At 37.6% G+C, this 16,023-nt stretch overlaps 1 protein-coding gene and 1 long non-coding RNA gene across 2 annotated transcripts; both read right to left on the bottom strand.

Moving 5' to 3' along the window:
• Positions 1-1,075: 1,075 nt before the first annotated feature.
• LOC135624218 (uncharacterized) lies at positions 1,076-2,436 on the bottom strand. Its single transcript, XR_010491619.1, has 2 exons — positions 2,262-2,436; positions 1,076-2,131 (listed from the first exon to the last, which is right to left on the bottom strand). It is a non-coding gene; the product is annotated as an uncharacterized LOC135624218 (long non-coding RNA).
• Positions 2,437-4,478: 2,042 nt separating this feature from the next.
• LOC135624845 (citrate synthase 3, peroxisomal-like) lies at positions 4,479-9,848 on the bottom strand. The gene is made up of 13 exons (XM_065128859.1): positions 9,474-9,848; positions 8,885-9,065; positions 8,715-8,800; positions 8,249-8,353; positions 7,853-7,915; positions 7,496-7,605; positions 7,193-7,312; positions 7,049-7,124; positions 6,755-6,828; positions 6,526-6,646; positions 5,900-5,997; positions 5,699-5,822; positions 4,479-4,826 (listed from the first exon to the last, which is right to left on the bottom strand). Exons 1-13 carry the CDS (start codon positions 9,723-9,725, stop codon positions 4,695-4,697), a joined length of 1,542 nt encoding a protein of 513 aa, XP_064984931.1. The 5' UTR covers positions 9,726-9,848; the 3' UTR covers positions 4,479-4,694.
• Between the last annotated feature and the right edge of the window lie 6,175 nt (positions 9,849-16,023).

Below are 16,023 nucleotides of genomic sequence, written 5' to 3'. Positions count from 1 at the left end.
ATGTGCTTTTAATTTCGCGTCCCCAAACATGAACGCGTGCCTTTTCAACACATCGATAAGCTCTTTACTGAAAAGAAGGAGAAAAAGAACAGCCAAAAGCACAATAAATTCCTTGTCACCGTTCTGGGAGGGTTAATTCTGTGCACACACGTTTTCTTGCAGTGACAACGGAGCTTGTGGATACAAGAAAGATGCTATCAACATCAATCACGTTTGAGCGAGTAGGCACCTTTTGAATTTTTATACATTGTTTCCACAACCGATAAGCTTGCTTGTTAGCACACCATTCTTCGATTGTCTTGTCATCTTTTTCGACCTTCTTTTTCGCGTAGGTGTCTGACGCATGTACATTTTGTAGCTTTGATGCAAGTTTAATACCCATACCAACATAAATATAGTAATTAAAGTCGATTGAAAAATAAATCTCCTTTGAGCCAAAAGAAAAAGATTGAGTTTCCACCCAACTATGAATGAAATTATTGTTTTTTCTCTTCAACAGTGAATTTTTATTTTTATTGGTCTGAATTGATTGGGTATTTCTAATCCCTTTTTTTTAATATTTAAGTAGCAAACACAGTATTAGAACCATTCTCGTAAGGACAGAGCAGGATGGTTAGGATAAATTAACCCACTAAACTTCTAACTACTATATTTAGCAGTAGGAAATCTAGTGGTGGTCTTATGGTTTGCTCATATAATCCAGAATAGGAATGGAATTATCATATGCATAAATTATGAGTTTTGTTCACATCTTTCTTTATCATGTAGTTTAGTGAGAAGAGGAGTTTAAATGTTACCTTTGATTAATGCATATAATTCGGATCTTTGACAAATTCGGATCTACTATGGCCGTACTCGCAAGTGATCGCTGCAAACCTGCTGCAATCCAATCGATGGATCAAATCAATCAAAAGCTTGAGATATGGAAACAACAGTCGAAGTCAACGCGGTTCCTTTACACACCGTGATTCCACCGCTCTCGGGCGTCCGGGCTTCCGTCCATCGAGAACGCATATATCAATCATGCAACGCAGCGGATGACGTGTGTGTGTGTGTATATACACACGTAGAAATATACGTATGTTTGTATGCATGCTTCTCTTCTTTTAATTTCATCTACATATCATCACAAAGAGAGGGCACAGAAAAAAAAAAAGGGACGAACTTGACAGTATATCTCATCATGTACAATACGACTGACGCGCTTTCGATTGACACAGGACACTACCGGTTTGTCACTTAGTTCATGGAGGGGACACGAGTGAACAGTAGCGATGGACTCCCTCCATCGAGTTTGATCCTCGCGTGCACATCATCTCGTCACCCTTATGCGTCGCGCAGGACACCAAATCAATCCAACTATGGAACCAAAGAAGAGAAAGGAAAGGCAGCTTGAACAATGAAAAAACGTAGTATATGGACCTGACCTCCAAAACTTCCTAACAAGAACTAATGATCGAGCGGAGAAGCTATTAATGGCCGATCCCCGGGCTGGGGACCGACCCCAGCACCCTCTCGGTGTTGATTCGTGCGGTACCCGCGCCATTACCACCTTGGCTGGGAGCAGACGGAGGCGTGCTCCCCCTCGGGAGGATGTTCAACACTAGACCAGCTTCCATGGGTCTAACCCTCTCCTCCGCCTTGCCGAGGAGCTTCCTGGCACGTAGAGATGGCGCAATGGAGATGAAGAGGATGAAGAAAAGTGCGACTCCTTTGTTGTGCGAGTACTCCATCGGGAACATACGTGGATGCCTGTGCTAAGGTAAGAGCGGGGGTGTGGGTGACCATATATTGGAAGGTGGTGGACAAGAATGAGAGACTGAGACGGATGGCGGAAAGCTGATTGGCCTAAAATTAATGTAAGTCCGTGACACATGTTTCCTTCTCATGTGCGTACCATGGCATGGACTTTTGTCGCACACAGCCCTGGTTGCATCTTTGGTTGGTAAACCTCAGTGCAAGATAAAGGTCTCAGACATGCCGCCGGCCTTCTTTCCTCGCATCTTCCCTCCCCCACCGCCCCCGTCAACAGTTCGTTCTCAAGAGTCCTCCTTGTCTGGGACAACACCACCTTAGAAGAGCTCTGCCGACGTTTTGCCCAGTCTTCACGTTCGGGTTCCATCTGGTCCCCCTACATTGAAAGCTCATTTGGCATATTACTTTCGCCTCTCATCTCTCATTTCTCATTTAAAGCAATAGAAACTTGGGAAATTAATGCACCAAAATTCGCACATTCATATAACAAGCCACAGACACAACACCTGACATGTTCCAAGCAGCAGGAACAATGATGTCGAGCAGTTGTTTCAGAGCAGAGAGAGTGTGTTCAGAGAGCAGGGGTAGTGCAAAGGAACAATGGCTAGTCCTTCCTTACAAGGAAGTCCCACCTCATTACTTCTCATGCCTTGCACCAAATCTTATAGCTAGTGCTTCCGAAGACACACTCTGGAGTTGTTTGAGCGTGGACGACTTCCCCAATTTAAGGGAGAAGTGTTTCGCGTGTTTCCGTCCAAAACAGTCCCTCTCGCTGTGCCTCTTTTACCTTTTCCCCTTACTTCCTTCTCTACTACTGTTCTTCTTGTAGTGGTTGGGTCGGTTTGGTCAGCCAAAGACAAAGTTTAGGAGTCAAAGCCGCCCGTAAAGGAAGACTGCAGATGCTTGCTCTGAAGTCTGGGAAAAAAGGGAAGAGAAGACTGGGTGATGTCTGTCAAAGTTGAGCTTCAAGGGATGAGGAATTGGGGTGGAAATATGCGCCAGAAAACGAAAGGATTTGTCCACATCAACGAGACATCTCCCTGCAAACGACAATTAATCCTGATCTTGAGATACCTACCAATCGGAGTCTGAACGAAAGCCTCTCAGACTTACATTATTTCACGTAGAACCATAGTGTTCTTGATCAGAAAAGAAGCTACATTGTGAAGGAACCCATCAAACCAGTCGCCAACAGCTACCTATTTAATATAGAACCTCATCCATCCCCCTAGAGGAATCCTATCATGCTATCTAACAACACCAACCAAAACGTCAATCAGTTCATAGGTGTGATGTGTCGATCAGGGCCGTAGCTGTGACATCAAGCGTCCATTAGAACACTCGTGGCATCGGTCTCCCTCGTTGGCATCCATAGAGACTGCATCATCATCTTGCAAGTTGTACTTAATCTCGTCTTCATTCATGGAAACAACCGAGCGATGTCTCAGCAATCCACCGCAAGTTGAAGGTTGTCCTCTCAGTGGGGCTCGAGAGATAATTAATCAATCCCCCGTGTGGATGGAAACGCCCTTAGCGTGTAAAGAACGCTGTCACGTTGGTCAAGCAAGGGTGATCCACTGCCACAAGTCAATTGAAAGCTTAAGATATTGTGAGAGATGGTTTTGCAGAAGATGTACTTAACCTTGGTTCGTACGGTTGGGAATCATGGGGATATGAAACCATAGCAATGTCTGTGGAAATTCTAGGAAGATGGATTCGTCCGCTTGATTTGTTTATGACGTCGGCTGGCAAGAGAGAACCCGCATATGAACTATAAAAATGCCACAATCTTGAAGGAAGAATGCATGGATTTCGCACGCAGGCTTGGAAAACGAGAGGGGAAACGAAAGAGACAATTGAAAGATATGAACCAGAACCATGTAGTCTCCAGAGAAAAGTTCGCCATTGAAAGATTCAAAGTTCTCCATTGAATCATGGAGAGAACGGCAACAGGTGTTGCGATCATAACTCTATCGAGTGACTGGCATCCAAGCGCACCTGCAGTAGTACAATAATCCAAAGATACGGGACAAGTGAAGTGAAACTATCGAAAAAGACATGCCATTAACTCTAATAGAGCTGACACCAAGATATACGTGAAAAATCTCTCCAACCCTCAAATGATATAAATAGAACACCAAAATATACGTCGTCCAATGTAAATGATAAAAATCACAGGATAAATTAAAGATAATCCACTATAATAATAATAAATATATAAATCTCAATCGCTCACCAAAATATCACCGTACATAATATCTAAATCCTCTCTAATTTTTCTCTTTTTTTCTACCTCTTTACCACACTGCTTTTATATAAATTAAGATTATGTTACGAGGGATGAGCTGCATTGATAAAAACCCATTTTGAATTGAATAAGGACTGTCAGCCCAATAATATATATATATATATATATATATATATATATATATATATATATATATATATATATATATATATATATATATATAAAAGACAGAGAAAGAGATTGGTCCGTAGACGTACAACTGCGTGACGTGGATGAAGGCGTGATCCACATAACTACATGTTTAGGAGACGATGTTCTCCTTACAGAAGAACAAATCAGCAAGTAATTACAGAAGAACATCGAACGTATCGCCGCAGCAAGTGCTTGCAGATTTCGTACTAACATGGCATGACACGAAACACTGAAGTTCGATAGCAATGGAAGCAGATGCTAAACGAACGTTAACATGTAGCAATTTACAAGGAGGAAATGGTGCAATATTTTTTATTCATCTCAAAAAGGCATCATCGTATGGTTCATGTTCATGATGCTCAACAGTATTTTATTGGTTTCTTACCACCCCAGTGGAAAATGCATGTGATCTCCGGGTGCATGCTTCTGTCACCAACACATTACTATGCTTATTGTTCCACGCACAAGTACTAGTCTGATTTCTTAGAAAAACCAGGATTTACACTTGGGAACCCGCAAGCCGTCTCCTGCTTGCGTTTGAAACTGCCACCTGACCAAGCTTGTCAGTCGTTTCTGATACCATCCGCTCTCTGACCGGAGTATAATGACGAAACCATTCACCGGTGTAAACCTAGAAGATCAAATAGAGGAAGAATAAATTATTGCAGTGATGAATGTCATCCTATCGTAACACAAACAGCTTCTGGAGAAACTGTTATTAACTCTATAAGTGATGAAAAAAAATGAGGTTTGCCAAACAATAAACTAAAGAATCTATTAACTCTTGCACAATCCAAAGTAAAGCAAATCAACATTTTGGATTTCAGTTTGGTATCGGTTACGGCTACATATCGAACTGGTACCATACCTAATGTGTCATGCGATCTAATATTAATCAAAAATATATTCAGAAAATTAAATACTGATCAGCATCGGACCATATGATCCAACACATGTCCAAATACCATACGTCGACGGAACACATTTTATATGACACCGAGTTCAAGCAAGTGGAATTTAGAAACTAGACATACAAGTAGACAACAGAGTAAATAACTGGCTAAGATAATATTATAAACACCCCATAAAGATGACTAAACAATGGTCTTTTGGTGCTGGAATTTTCATATATAAACAATGGTCTTAACAATTTTGTTTCTTGATGACAAAATATATTATGATATTTCAACCTCAATAAGAAAAATTGTTTGACTAAAGCAAAAATTTAATGACCCAACCTTGCTTGTGTACTGTGTTGAATATAGTAACTATATAAGTGTGTGCACTCGTTACAAAAAGTTAGCTCCGTTATAATCACTGACAGTGCTCCCTACCAAGATCACAGAACTCCGATCATGCACTAATATGATGGCCCCGAAAGATGGCTCATGTGAACATCTAAAATTTCATTTCTTTAGAACAATGCTCTCAAAAACAGTAAAAAAGTTGGGATTGCTATTGGCAATAAACAATAGATTTAAGGCTTTGTTTGTATTTTATAACCTGTTGAGGTCTCATAATCTTTGTATCAGGATCATCAAGTGATTCCCGCCAGTGTGCTAGGTAACCAGCCATACGAGGGATTGCAAACAGAACAGGAAAGAACTCTGTCGGAAATCCCACTGCCCTGAAAAAGAAAATTGCATCTAGTTATTTTTTTGTGCAAAATGCTATAAGGAAACTTCAATGGATGTCTTGGCATACCTATAGATTAAGCCTGAATAAAAATCAACATTTGGATAAAGCTTCCTCTTGATAAAATAATCATCAGATAGAGCAGCTTTCTCCAGTGCCACAGCTACCTGTGAACACACAAACACTTTAAAATTCACAACTAATACACAAAAATGCAACAATAAGTTTTGCCATTGAGACATACTTAACAAGTTCTTCTGCATAGACTATCAAGAGGGAAAAACCAATCAGGAGTCACGAAAACCAGAAGGTTGAAGGTAAATTTCATGCATAATATACCTTCTAACATCTCCATGCTGGATAATCCGTTTTTATTACTAATATAAGTATAATTGTGTTACCAACTAAAAGGTCAGCATCTAATGTAATACAAACATAACTTCCTTTAGGTCTCATGTTCATGAAACTTAACTAGCCATAAAAAGAGAATATATTTTAGGTTACAGATGTTTGTGCTTAGCCAATTCTCATAATTCAATAAACCCTACAAGAAAGGCCATGATGTCTGTGCAGGAATTACTTTTAACCATGTCAGAACTATTCCCAGAACAGAATCACAAAATTAAGTCGCTGATTTCTGAGAAAGAAAACAATCGATGTTCTTAGAAGTAAAAAAAAGGAACAAATAACAAAACCTCAATCAAAGGATCCCGCCCAACAATCGAGAAAACTTCCTCAGCCAACTTGCGGATGACCTTAGCACGAGGATCATAGTTTTTGTAGACACGATGTCCAAAACCTGACAGCTTCCGCTTTCTGTAAATTTCCAGCAAATTAAATTCAATATTATTGTATCACTCCATGGAACTGTCAGTTACTCTAGCAAGTGTTTATGCTAACAAAACATATGATAACATGTCTTACCTGTTCTTCACACCTTCAATGAACTCCGGAATATTCTCAACTTGTCCAATTTCATTCAGCATTTTAAGGACAGCCTGCCAAGTACAAGATAAATGGAGCATAACTTTCCAGATGCTTCTATTTAAATCTCAAAATTCCAAATCCATTAGATTGCAGAAATCTAGGGTAATGAAGAATATTGCAACTCGATTGGGTCAATGAAATTCCTGAGCTTAAATGTTCTAACATTAGATGATATACAAAATTGTTGAACACATATATATAGATAACAATACTTCAGAACTAATTTTGTACCTCATTTGCCCCACCATGGAGAGGACCATACAGAGCGCCAACAGCTCCAGCAAGAGCAGTAAAAACATCAACTCCGCTGGAAACAAAGCAACAAACTTGAGAAGCAAACACCTCAAATTTTAGAGTTTAAAGCAAGTTATGTGCCTTGAAGCAAGATGCCTAGCAGCAGCCGTGGAGCAATTCATTTCATGTTCTGCATGCAGTATGAAAAGAATATCGAGAACCCTAGCAAGTCGAGGGTTAGGTGTATATGACCGGTTGCCCCTGCAATATTACAGAAATGTTATTAGCTAGGATAGTTAAGGATTACATGGAAAATGAAGTTGCTTTTATCCTACTTGAGCAATAACTGAAGTTATGTACTTAGTCTTCATCTAAAGTAAAGGAAAACTGCAGATAAAGTGACCCCCTGAAAATAGAATGTAAGAAACATGAAACTAAACTTACAAAGAGTCCAGCATATATAAGAAATTCTCTGAATATGACAGGTTGCTGGAAGGAAGAACGGGAGGCCTTCCTGCTAACCGTAAATACGCTGCAGCTGCAATTGTTGGTACCTAGAGATGCAAAATTAACCATTTAGTGGACAAGTAAAGATTTATCATGAAGTTATAGATGTTCTGTAGCAAGAACAAAGAGATCATAACTGTCTGAACATAAGCTTCCTAAACATAAAAGAGACATGCTACCAAAGTTGATAGTATTTAATCACCATGCTTTTACAAATCGGATGAACAGCACATTTCAGTAACGAAATGCCCTTCGAAATGGAAAATTAAAAAAAAAGAACAGATTAGGACATACCTTTCCAAGTACTCGCACAATTTGCTTGTCTCTAACTTGCTTCGAGTGATAAAGATCTTGACCCTATATAAGAGAGAGATATCTAAATAAATGCAGTTAATTTGTCTTAACTGCAAGAAACATTGAATTATGCACTTCAGATGACAATAGATCATGCATGTCCAAGAATTATATTTAACTCAAGGTAAGACAAACATTAAGATGTAAATTTGGATAACAATACATAACTCATTTCCACAAACTATATTCAACTCAAGATTCAGAATGAACTGTGTGGAAAAAAAAAAGCATCTATAAAGTTCAAATTGTTGGTTAGAACCACATACATGTAAGCAAGAACAGATTGACATTTCTTGATGTATCTTTATAGACTTGATATCTTTATAATAGACTTACTCTAAGTGCAGGATTTGCATCTGGATGGAATACAGAAAGGGTACTCAATGCACTGACAAGTACGCCCATTGGATGAGCATCATGTGGCATTGATTGTATGATATCCTACAAAAATAAGACAGAAGTATAATGTGTCAGAACAACTGTATACTACAGTACAATTAATCACATAATAGATTTATCTCTACAATAAAAGAGGTTGCCCATTTCACATGGTTCTTGCATATATATAGATAGGGTGAAGGTCGAAATAATTATCCTTACCCCTTGTATGCAAAAGAATAATTATTTATTACTTGAACCCTTGCACCCAAGTCATTAAGAAACAACCTCACAAGTGCTGCCAAGACTTTGACTTCTAAAAACTTGATTCTAGACTCATAACTATAATTATAAATAGCAAAATGTTGACTTTGTCGAATTCAGTCAAAAACCAATTGGAATAACATCGATAATGAAGACTAACCAGGACACCCTGTGGAATAGCAGAATGCTGAGATATTGCAAACTCCCAGTCTGCCAGTTGACTTTCAGTAGGTAAATTCCCGTACACTGAAAAACAATTGGATTAGGGACAGAGACTCAGGAAATTAATCAAACATCAGAACAAATAAGTTCATCACATAGGAGACTTACTTAGAAGATAGGCCACCTCAAGAAACGTGCTGTTTTCAGCTAGTTCCTCAATTGGGTACCCTCTGTAACGAAGTATCCCTTCATCCCCATCAATAAAACAGATGGAAGAACGGACTGGAGCAGTATTAAGGTAACCCGGATCATAAATTTTGAGTCCCTTGTCATTTTTGCCAGCAGTAATCTACAAAAAGCCCAAGTTACCAGTAAACTAGCCTTTACAAGATTATTAGACAAACAAACTCACCAAACAAATAGAATAAATTAAAAGGTTTTTTAATAATAAAAATAAAAACGACAATAAAAGCTATAAGCATAGCAAAATCGTCGACGGTAGTCTAAACTGATTCTAGCTGAAAAAGAAAAACTTTCCGTCGATCGCACTACATTGAACTCTTTCACATCCAGAAATTACAAGCAACAATAGACTTCAATCCCCAGTTAGATAGTAACAATACTTCGGAGCAAAATCAACTTGCCTAACAGCAACTCAATTTTAAAAACTGGCATATAATACAAGGATTATGCAGACAAAATAAAATTGAGCAAAGGGATCAACGAAATCGAAACCAAAAAGAGAGAAATCATGTACCTTTTTGAGATCGGTGGCCTTGACAGTTCCTTCGGTCGAGACCGGGAGCGCGTACTTCTTCCCGGTTCTCTCATCGATCACGGTCAACGAACCCCCGAGGTTCCCCGGCGGCCTCGCGTCCTCTCGAGAGAGGGTGGGTGATCTCTCCAAGACCGACGAGAAACCGCCGAAAGATCGGTTTGCGGCGAGGTGGGCGGAGAGAACGGCGAGTCGGCCGCGAGCCAGAGCCGAAGGATCGGATCTGGATTCCATCTTCCCTGTGAAAGAGTGAGTAGGATCGAAACCCTAGCGTCCTCGACAGAGCTCACGATCAACGAAGGGCAAGGGGAAGGGAAGCAGCTGATGGCGATTGCAATCTTTGGTGACTTGTATCCTTTTAAAGAAGATTAATCCAATAATTTGTACCCATTTATTCATAGTTATCAAAACACGCTTCTTGAGACGATGACACCGACAGATGGCAGTAGCGTGCCGGTAAGTTCTAAATGTAATGACTTCCCACGTATCTTCCGAGAATGGTCTTTTAACGGTGGTTCGATGAAATTCTTGGACCGTCGGATTAATTAGAGTTTTCCTAAGATAAATTATGTTACGAGAACATATCATCGACGTCGTGAACATTTAGATATTATCCTAATCTATATGTATAAGATTATTCAAAAAACCTTTGCGGTAAAAATAATAATCTCTTGAGGTATCACTTATATAAAGAATAGGAAGAGGTTTAGATTTATGCCTAAATTAGTAAGTCAAAAAAGATGAATATAGCGATGAGCAATAAAAGTGCTCTCTTCTCTTGATAATTATACTAAAAATAGGTTTTTATATATGATCATGAAGAGACAATAGAGGAGAATAATATTTTGTGATGAGGTAAAGAAAGTGAGCTATTATAGCTTGACGAGATGGTTCTTTTAACTTGTCTAAAGCATCTTAGCACTTATTGGTACATATAAATCTTTTTAGATTTTTCAATGCTCGAAAGAATAGTAGACACATATCATCGAAACAACATAAAAATTGATTGAGCATTGTTAACCAATTTGTTGACCGTTGAGCCTCTCTTACTGATCAAAATGGGTGCATATCTAATATAGCTCGTACCTTCTTAAGGCTTGTATCTATTTCCCTTTGATGCATAACAAACCTGATGAACTTCTCTAAGTTAACTCGGAAGGCACACTTGGTTAGATTGAGACGCATATTGAACATTTTCAGAACTTAAATGTCTTGGCCAAATATGCTAAGTGTGAGTTGATCGTCTTGCTCTTCATTATCACATCGTCCACATAACCTTCAATATTTCTCCTGATTTGATACTTAAATATTTTGTTCACTATCTTGATATGTTACTCCTACATTTTTTAACCCGAATAACATAGCTTAATAGTAATATATGCCATGACGAAAGAAATATGTTTATAATCATATATTATCATTTTGATTTAGTTATACTATAAGAATGTATCTATAAAGATGAGAAGCTCATGACCTAAGATAGTATTAATTAATTGATCAATTTGAGGAAAGGGATAGTTGTCATTTCAACATATTTTATTGAGATCGGTATAGTCAACACATATCCTCCAATTTTCATTAGACTTTTTACCAAGTGTAATATTATCGAGCCATTAAGGGTACTACACCTCGATAATAAATCTTACATTTAACAACTTGTCTACTTTTTCACTAATTGTTTGCGGATAGTTCGAAACAATTTTATAAAGCATTTGCTTTACTAGTCATGCCTCGAGAGAATGCTCAAGTGATACTGAGCTATGTTGGGTCGATTCCTAGTATATCTTTTGACGACTAGATGGATACCTTAGAATTCTCTTAGAGGAAGTTGATAAGTTGCTCTTGCCTCTCCTCAAGAAGGGTCGTTGTAATCTTGATAGTTTCGTTGAGTTTCATTGAGTTGAGCTTTGCTAGGGGGCCTTAATTATTAGCTCCACCAGCTTAAGATATAGGGAGGACTTGATCAAGTCTCGAGAGTCTATAGGTGGTGTCTTGGGTTAGACTTTTTTTCGATAGGGAGACCATCGACAGGTAACACTAACATGACTCTCTTTGGTTACTTCTTAGCTTTCTAATATCATCCCTCATTAGGACCTTCATCGTCATTTGGTAAGTCAATATCATTGCCCTCAGTTTGTTCAGTGTGGGCCAGCCTATGATCGTATAATACGTCAAAGAGATATTAACCACCATGAATTTAGTCAATATTATTTTGGAGTAGGGTTCATCTCTGAATGTAATACGTAGATTCACAATCCCATGAGGCAAGATGGAGTCACCGATTAATCTCATCGACAAAAAAGTCATTAAGATAAGATCGTTAGCTGGTAGTCAAGTTTTTGAAAAGAAATAAAATAAAGGATATTGATCATCACTTGATTATCCTCGCAAAGGCCACTAAGGAATCATCATAATTTAGATTGAGGTACTATGTCTCTTTTTCAAAATTATTTTTCGATCACCCTCCGTCATCAAGCATTTTTTAATGATAGCTCGAACATAAGCCTTACAAGTCGAGGAGCTATCTCCCTTTAAGGCAAGTCTTTTAATGATAACATCAATCCATTTTTTTACTAGCCTTGAGATCAAGGTGAGAATTTTTGGTGCTTTTGAATGAATCACCCTAGGTGTTCCCAAGAGCTCTTCAACTTGCACTTTTAAGTTATGATAATCTTTAGTATCATGAGCAATATTGGTAAAATAGGTGATACTTGGACATGTCTCTTTTCGTCAATGGGGTCTTCATTATGTAAGGATCGCATTTTCTCTTTTATCTGGAGGAAAAGTTTAGTTCTAGTCATATTTGGGGGGTTAGCTCAGATCTCGAGCGATGTAGCTTGAGTCGTTTATTTCTCATTCACCGAGGCAACCTCATGGATAGGGTTGATTGTGGTTGCCCCTACTTCAATCTCTTGCATAACTTCTCTCATTTGCCCGAGACTATTACCTCAATGATAATATATTAATTGGCCATTTAAAATATCATGGGTATAGTTATCGATGGTCTATCTATCAATGAACAAAAGAGAAGAAATAGTTTGAACCCCATCATAAATATCTATGTTATATGATGGATGAGCATCTATTATGCCTCGGATCTTATTCATAAACTAAGCGACGAAGTCTACGAATATTTCTTACTCCCCTTGCTTAAGTCCGAGAATTGTTATCATTGAAGGTTAGAGGCATACATTCTCAAGGAAGTGAAGCCTAAACTCCCTCATAGTTGGACAAAAGAACGGATGGAGAGTGGTTTTAAGTGAGCATACAATTCTCATGTTGGGTCTTTTAATGTGGTTGGGAAAGTGTGACATATTAAGACGTCCGAGGTATCATGTAGTGACATCCAGGCACAAAAAGTTGTAATGTGCTCCTTTGGATTCCACATTACCGTCGAACACCCTCAAGGACGGGAGATTGAAACTTTCTAGAATCGATTCCTCTTTTTTTTGGTAAATGGTGATTGACTTGAGGTGGGTTCGACCAACTCTTCTCCTTTTGACTATTGGAGTTTTCATCGCATCTCCTCCAAACATTAGTCTATTTGGTATAGTTGGATCTACAAGGAGTCCTCCATTAAGTTCATCGATCAGACCTCGGACTTAGATAAGATAGACTTAGGATGGTGTAGTCCATTGAATTCTATGGTCAAGGAATAAAGTGCCCCCTTAATCGATGATTTGACAAACCTTGGGCGCTCCTAGGATGTTGACATCGTGTCGGGTCGAGAAACCTTGATGGGTGTCGATGGCAAAGTTGGGGACTATGGGTGAGCTATTGGCATTGCCTATTGGGCCAATTGAGGTAAAAATGAAGAGAAAGTCTATATCATATCTATTAGTATTTGCACTTGCTTAGTGATGTTTAAAAACATCTTGAGAGGATGAGTAGGAAGCTAGGGTTGTTTAATAGATGTTTGTATCTCATTAGTGTCTATGTCAAGATGGATGCACTAGTGTATAGAAATGATGGCTACTACCCCCCTTAAGTGAAGGTATTTTGGATTATGAGCAAAGTCTTTTTTGCTCAAGTATTTATTGAGGACATCAACGAACGATCGTTCCTATGACATGGAGCCCTTTTTCAAGTGTCAAAAATATTATGAGAAGATGTTGACGTTGAAGGTATTCAAGGTACCACAAGATGAAAATGATGATCTTTCGAGGTGTCACTTATACGAATACCGAGGTCGAAAGAGATTTTCTAATATGGTCTAACCAAATTAGTAATTTGAGGAAGATGAATATGATGATGAGCAATAAAAGGTGTCCTCCCTTAGTAATTGTACTAAAATTGAGTTTTTTTATACTTGATCGTAGAGGGATAGGATTATCATGTGGAGAGATAGCCCTTAGTCGCTTCTAACAATAAACTTTTGTCCACGTAGACGATAAGAGATAAGGTAACTCACAATTATTTGCTTTGGACTTATATTAATGTGAGTAGACCAAGCGTATAAGTCTTATCTCCCTTTGATTATTATACGTAAGTTATAATAATTAGTCAATAATATTCTTTTATTCGATTAATTAGAAATTAGAAAAAGAGGAAAGTAATTATGATCTTTCCAGAAAAGGAGTTTACATGTGTATACCATTAGATAATAACATATTTACTATTATAAATCTTAATATAATATATTCCTCCAAATATATTAACATATTTACTATTATGTTACTACATGAAAATAAAATATATAATTAAATAATTCATGTAATTCTTCGAAATAAGGAGGAATTTCTTAACATTAGGAGGATTCTATTATATTAAGATTGGGAAGAATGGGAGGAATATATTATATCAATATTGGAAGCAATTACTTAACATTTGAAATTCACTTTAGATTGATAACTTTGGAAGCAATTATTGGTTTAATAAAAGAATATCCTCTTTAGGTGTAATAAGAGAATTTTTAAAAACAAAAAAAAATCCTATTATATTAGACAAAGTATGCTACTGGATGTGTATATATAATTAGGTGATAATGATAATATCTTGTACCTGAAAAATCAAACGGAGAAGATGATTAAAACATGCTACTTAAAGAATACATTATGAGTTCAATCAAAAGTTTTATTTATTTATGATATTTATTTTTGCTTGTATGCAAAACAGTGGGAGAATACCCATCAGATACAATGTCATGCGTAATTCTAGTTCAGTTTTCGTATAAATCTCTGTGGCTCTTCACACTTACGAGAGACGGTAACAAGTGGTGATGGCTCATTAATCATTTTGAAGAAATGATACCAAGGGGCGAAGATGAGTAGTAGTAGTAGTACTCGTTAATCAATGCCCCACGTTGACGTTGAGAACGAAAGCAAGACAGGAACACGTTTGATCTCACGCATCTCAGTCTCTTTCCCACATCTTTGCCTTTGTTCCTCGCCTTCTTCCTCATGCCATCGTTATCTTAGACTATCACAGAATCAGTCACTGTCTTAGTGATACGTGTAAGCAAAACAGTGTGTGCCTCTTCTACGTACCAAGTGCTTCTCTTTGCTTATATATAGTAGATCCCATAAACTGTAGTAGATGAGATGTATACACATTTTGTCCAATTAGATATTTATTTATTTTTTATAAAAGATAAGTGTCGAGAGTAAAATTTGAGTTTATGATTTTTCTTGATAAATCAGACCAATGTTTTAAGTATAAAATATACTAGATGAGATTTTGAATCCTAACATTAAATCTATTTTAGATATTATTTTTTTTTCTAGAAAACCTAACATTAAGAGTATAATGAAGCAAGTTCTTGAATCTAAGTTCTCACTAAAAACAAAAAGTTGAAATTTTCTCTAATTTTCCTCATGATAAATCTTCCACAAAGTTTGATGTTGGCTGAACAAAGTCTTTGCTTTAGATATACCAAATGCTATCTTCATCTTCTCTTCCCTATACATGTCCTCAGATCATTGGTACTACCACTTGCAAACTCGCATATTATCTGGTGAATGCTCTGTGAGTTCTATGGACAAACTGCAGGAAGAAGCACATGCAAGTTCTGCGACTAATTTGGAAACGATAGAGATTTTGACCATCCAATTTGCCTGCTTCGCCGGCAGCAGTGTTCAGCTTTCACTCAACTCAATGGGACCAAAGTCTGTGCTAAGTAGTGTTTTTGTTTTATTAGTCCCATTGTAAAAGAGATATATTTTGTTGGACATTGGATTATAAATTGGCAAATGATAGAGCAATCTCGCTTTCAGCCGTATTTATTGATGTATTTCCTTGTAAAATTATACGGATTTGAAGTACCTCACTTTTCTGACCATATTTAGATATTAAACTTAACTTCTTTGTAAAAAAAATATAGCCAATTGTATTAAGGAACTTTGGTAGTTGATATGGTGATTGATATGTGACTGGACTTTAGCATTAGATGCTTGATACCTTAATATCATACGATCGATATATGTCCAATACCTCGTCGATCATATCGTTATTATATCCCGGATTTAACTTATTACAATATCATGATCATAATTTAACCCGAGATCGATGTGCACCTGTTCTCCATAATTGATAT

Source organism: Musa acuminata, chromosome BXJ2-10 (assembly GCF_036884655.1).
Source record: "Musa acuminata AAA Group cultivar baxijiao chromosome BXJ2-10, Cavendish_Baxijiao_AAA, whole genome shotgun sequence".
Classification (NCBI taxonomy): domain Eukaryota; kingdom Viridiplantae; phylum Streptophyta; class Magnoliopsida; order Zingiberales; family Musaceae; genus Musa; species Musa acuminata.
This window is presented reverse-complemented; position numbering and strand designations above follow the sequence as displayed.

What these genes read in the sequence shown, in the direction of transcription:
- LOC135624845 (XM_065128859.1), bottom strand. Translation starts at nt 9,725, where the DNA reads ATGGAATCCAGATCCGATCCTTCGGCTCTGGCTCGCGGCCGACTCGCC. An exon ending in ATTGAAGGTGTGAAGAACAG is followed by an intron (nt 6,647 to 6,754) that starts GTAAGACATGTT and finishes GGAAATTTACAG; the next exon opens with AAAGCGGAAGCTGTCAGGTT. An exon ending in GGCGGGATCCTTTGATTGAG is followed by an intron (nt 5,998 to 6,525) that starts GTTTTGTTATTT and finishes GTGTGTTCACAG; the next exon opens with GTAGCTGTGGCACTGGAGAA.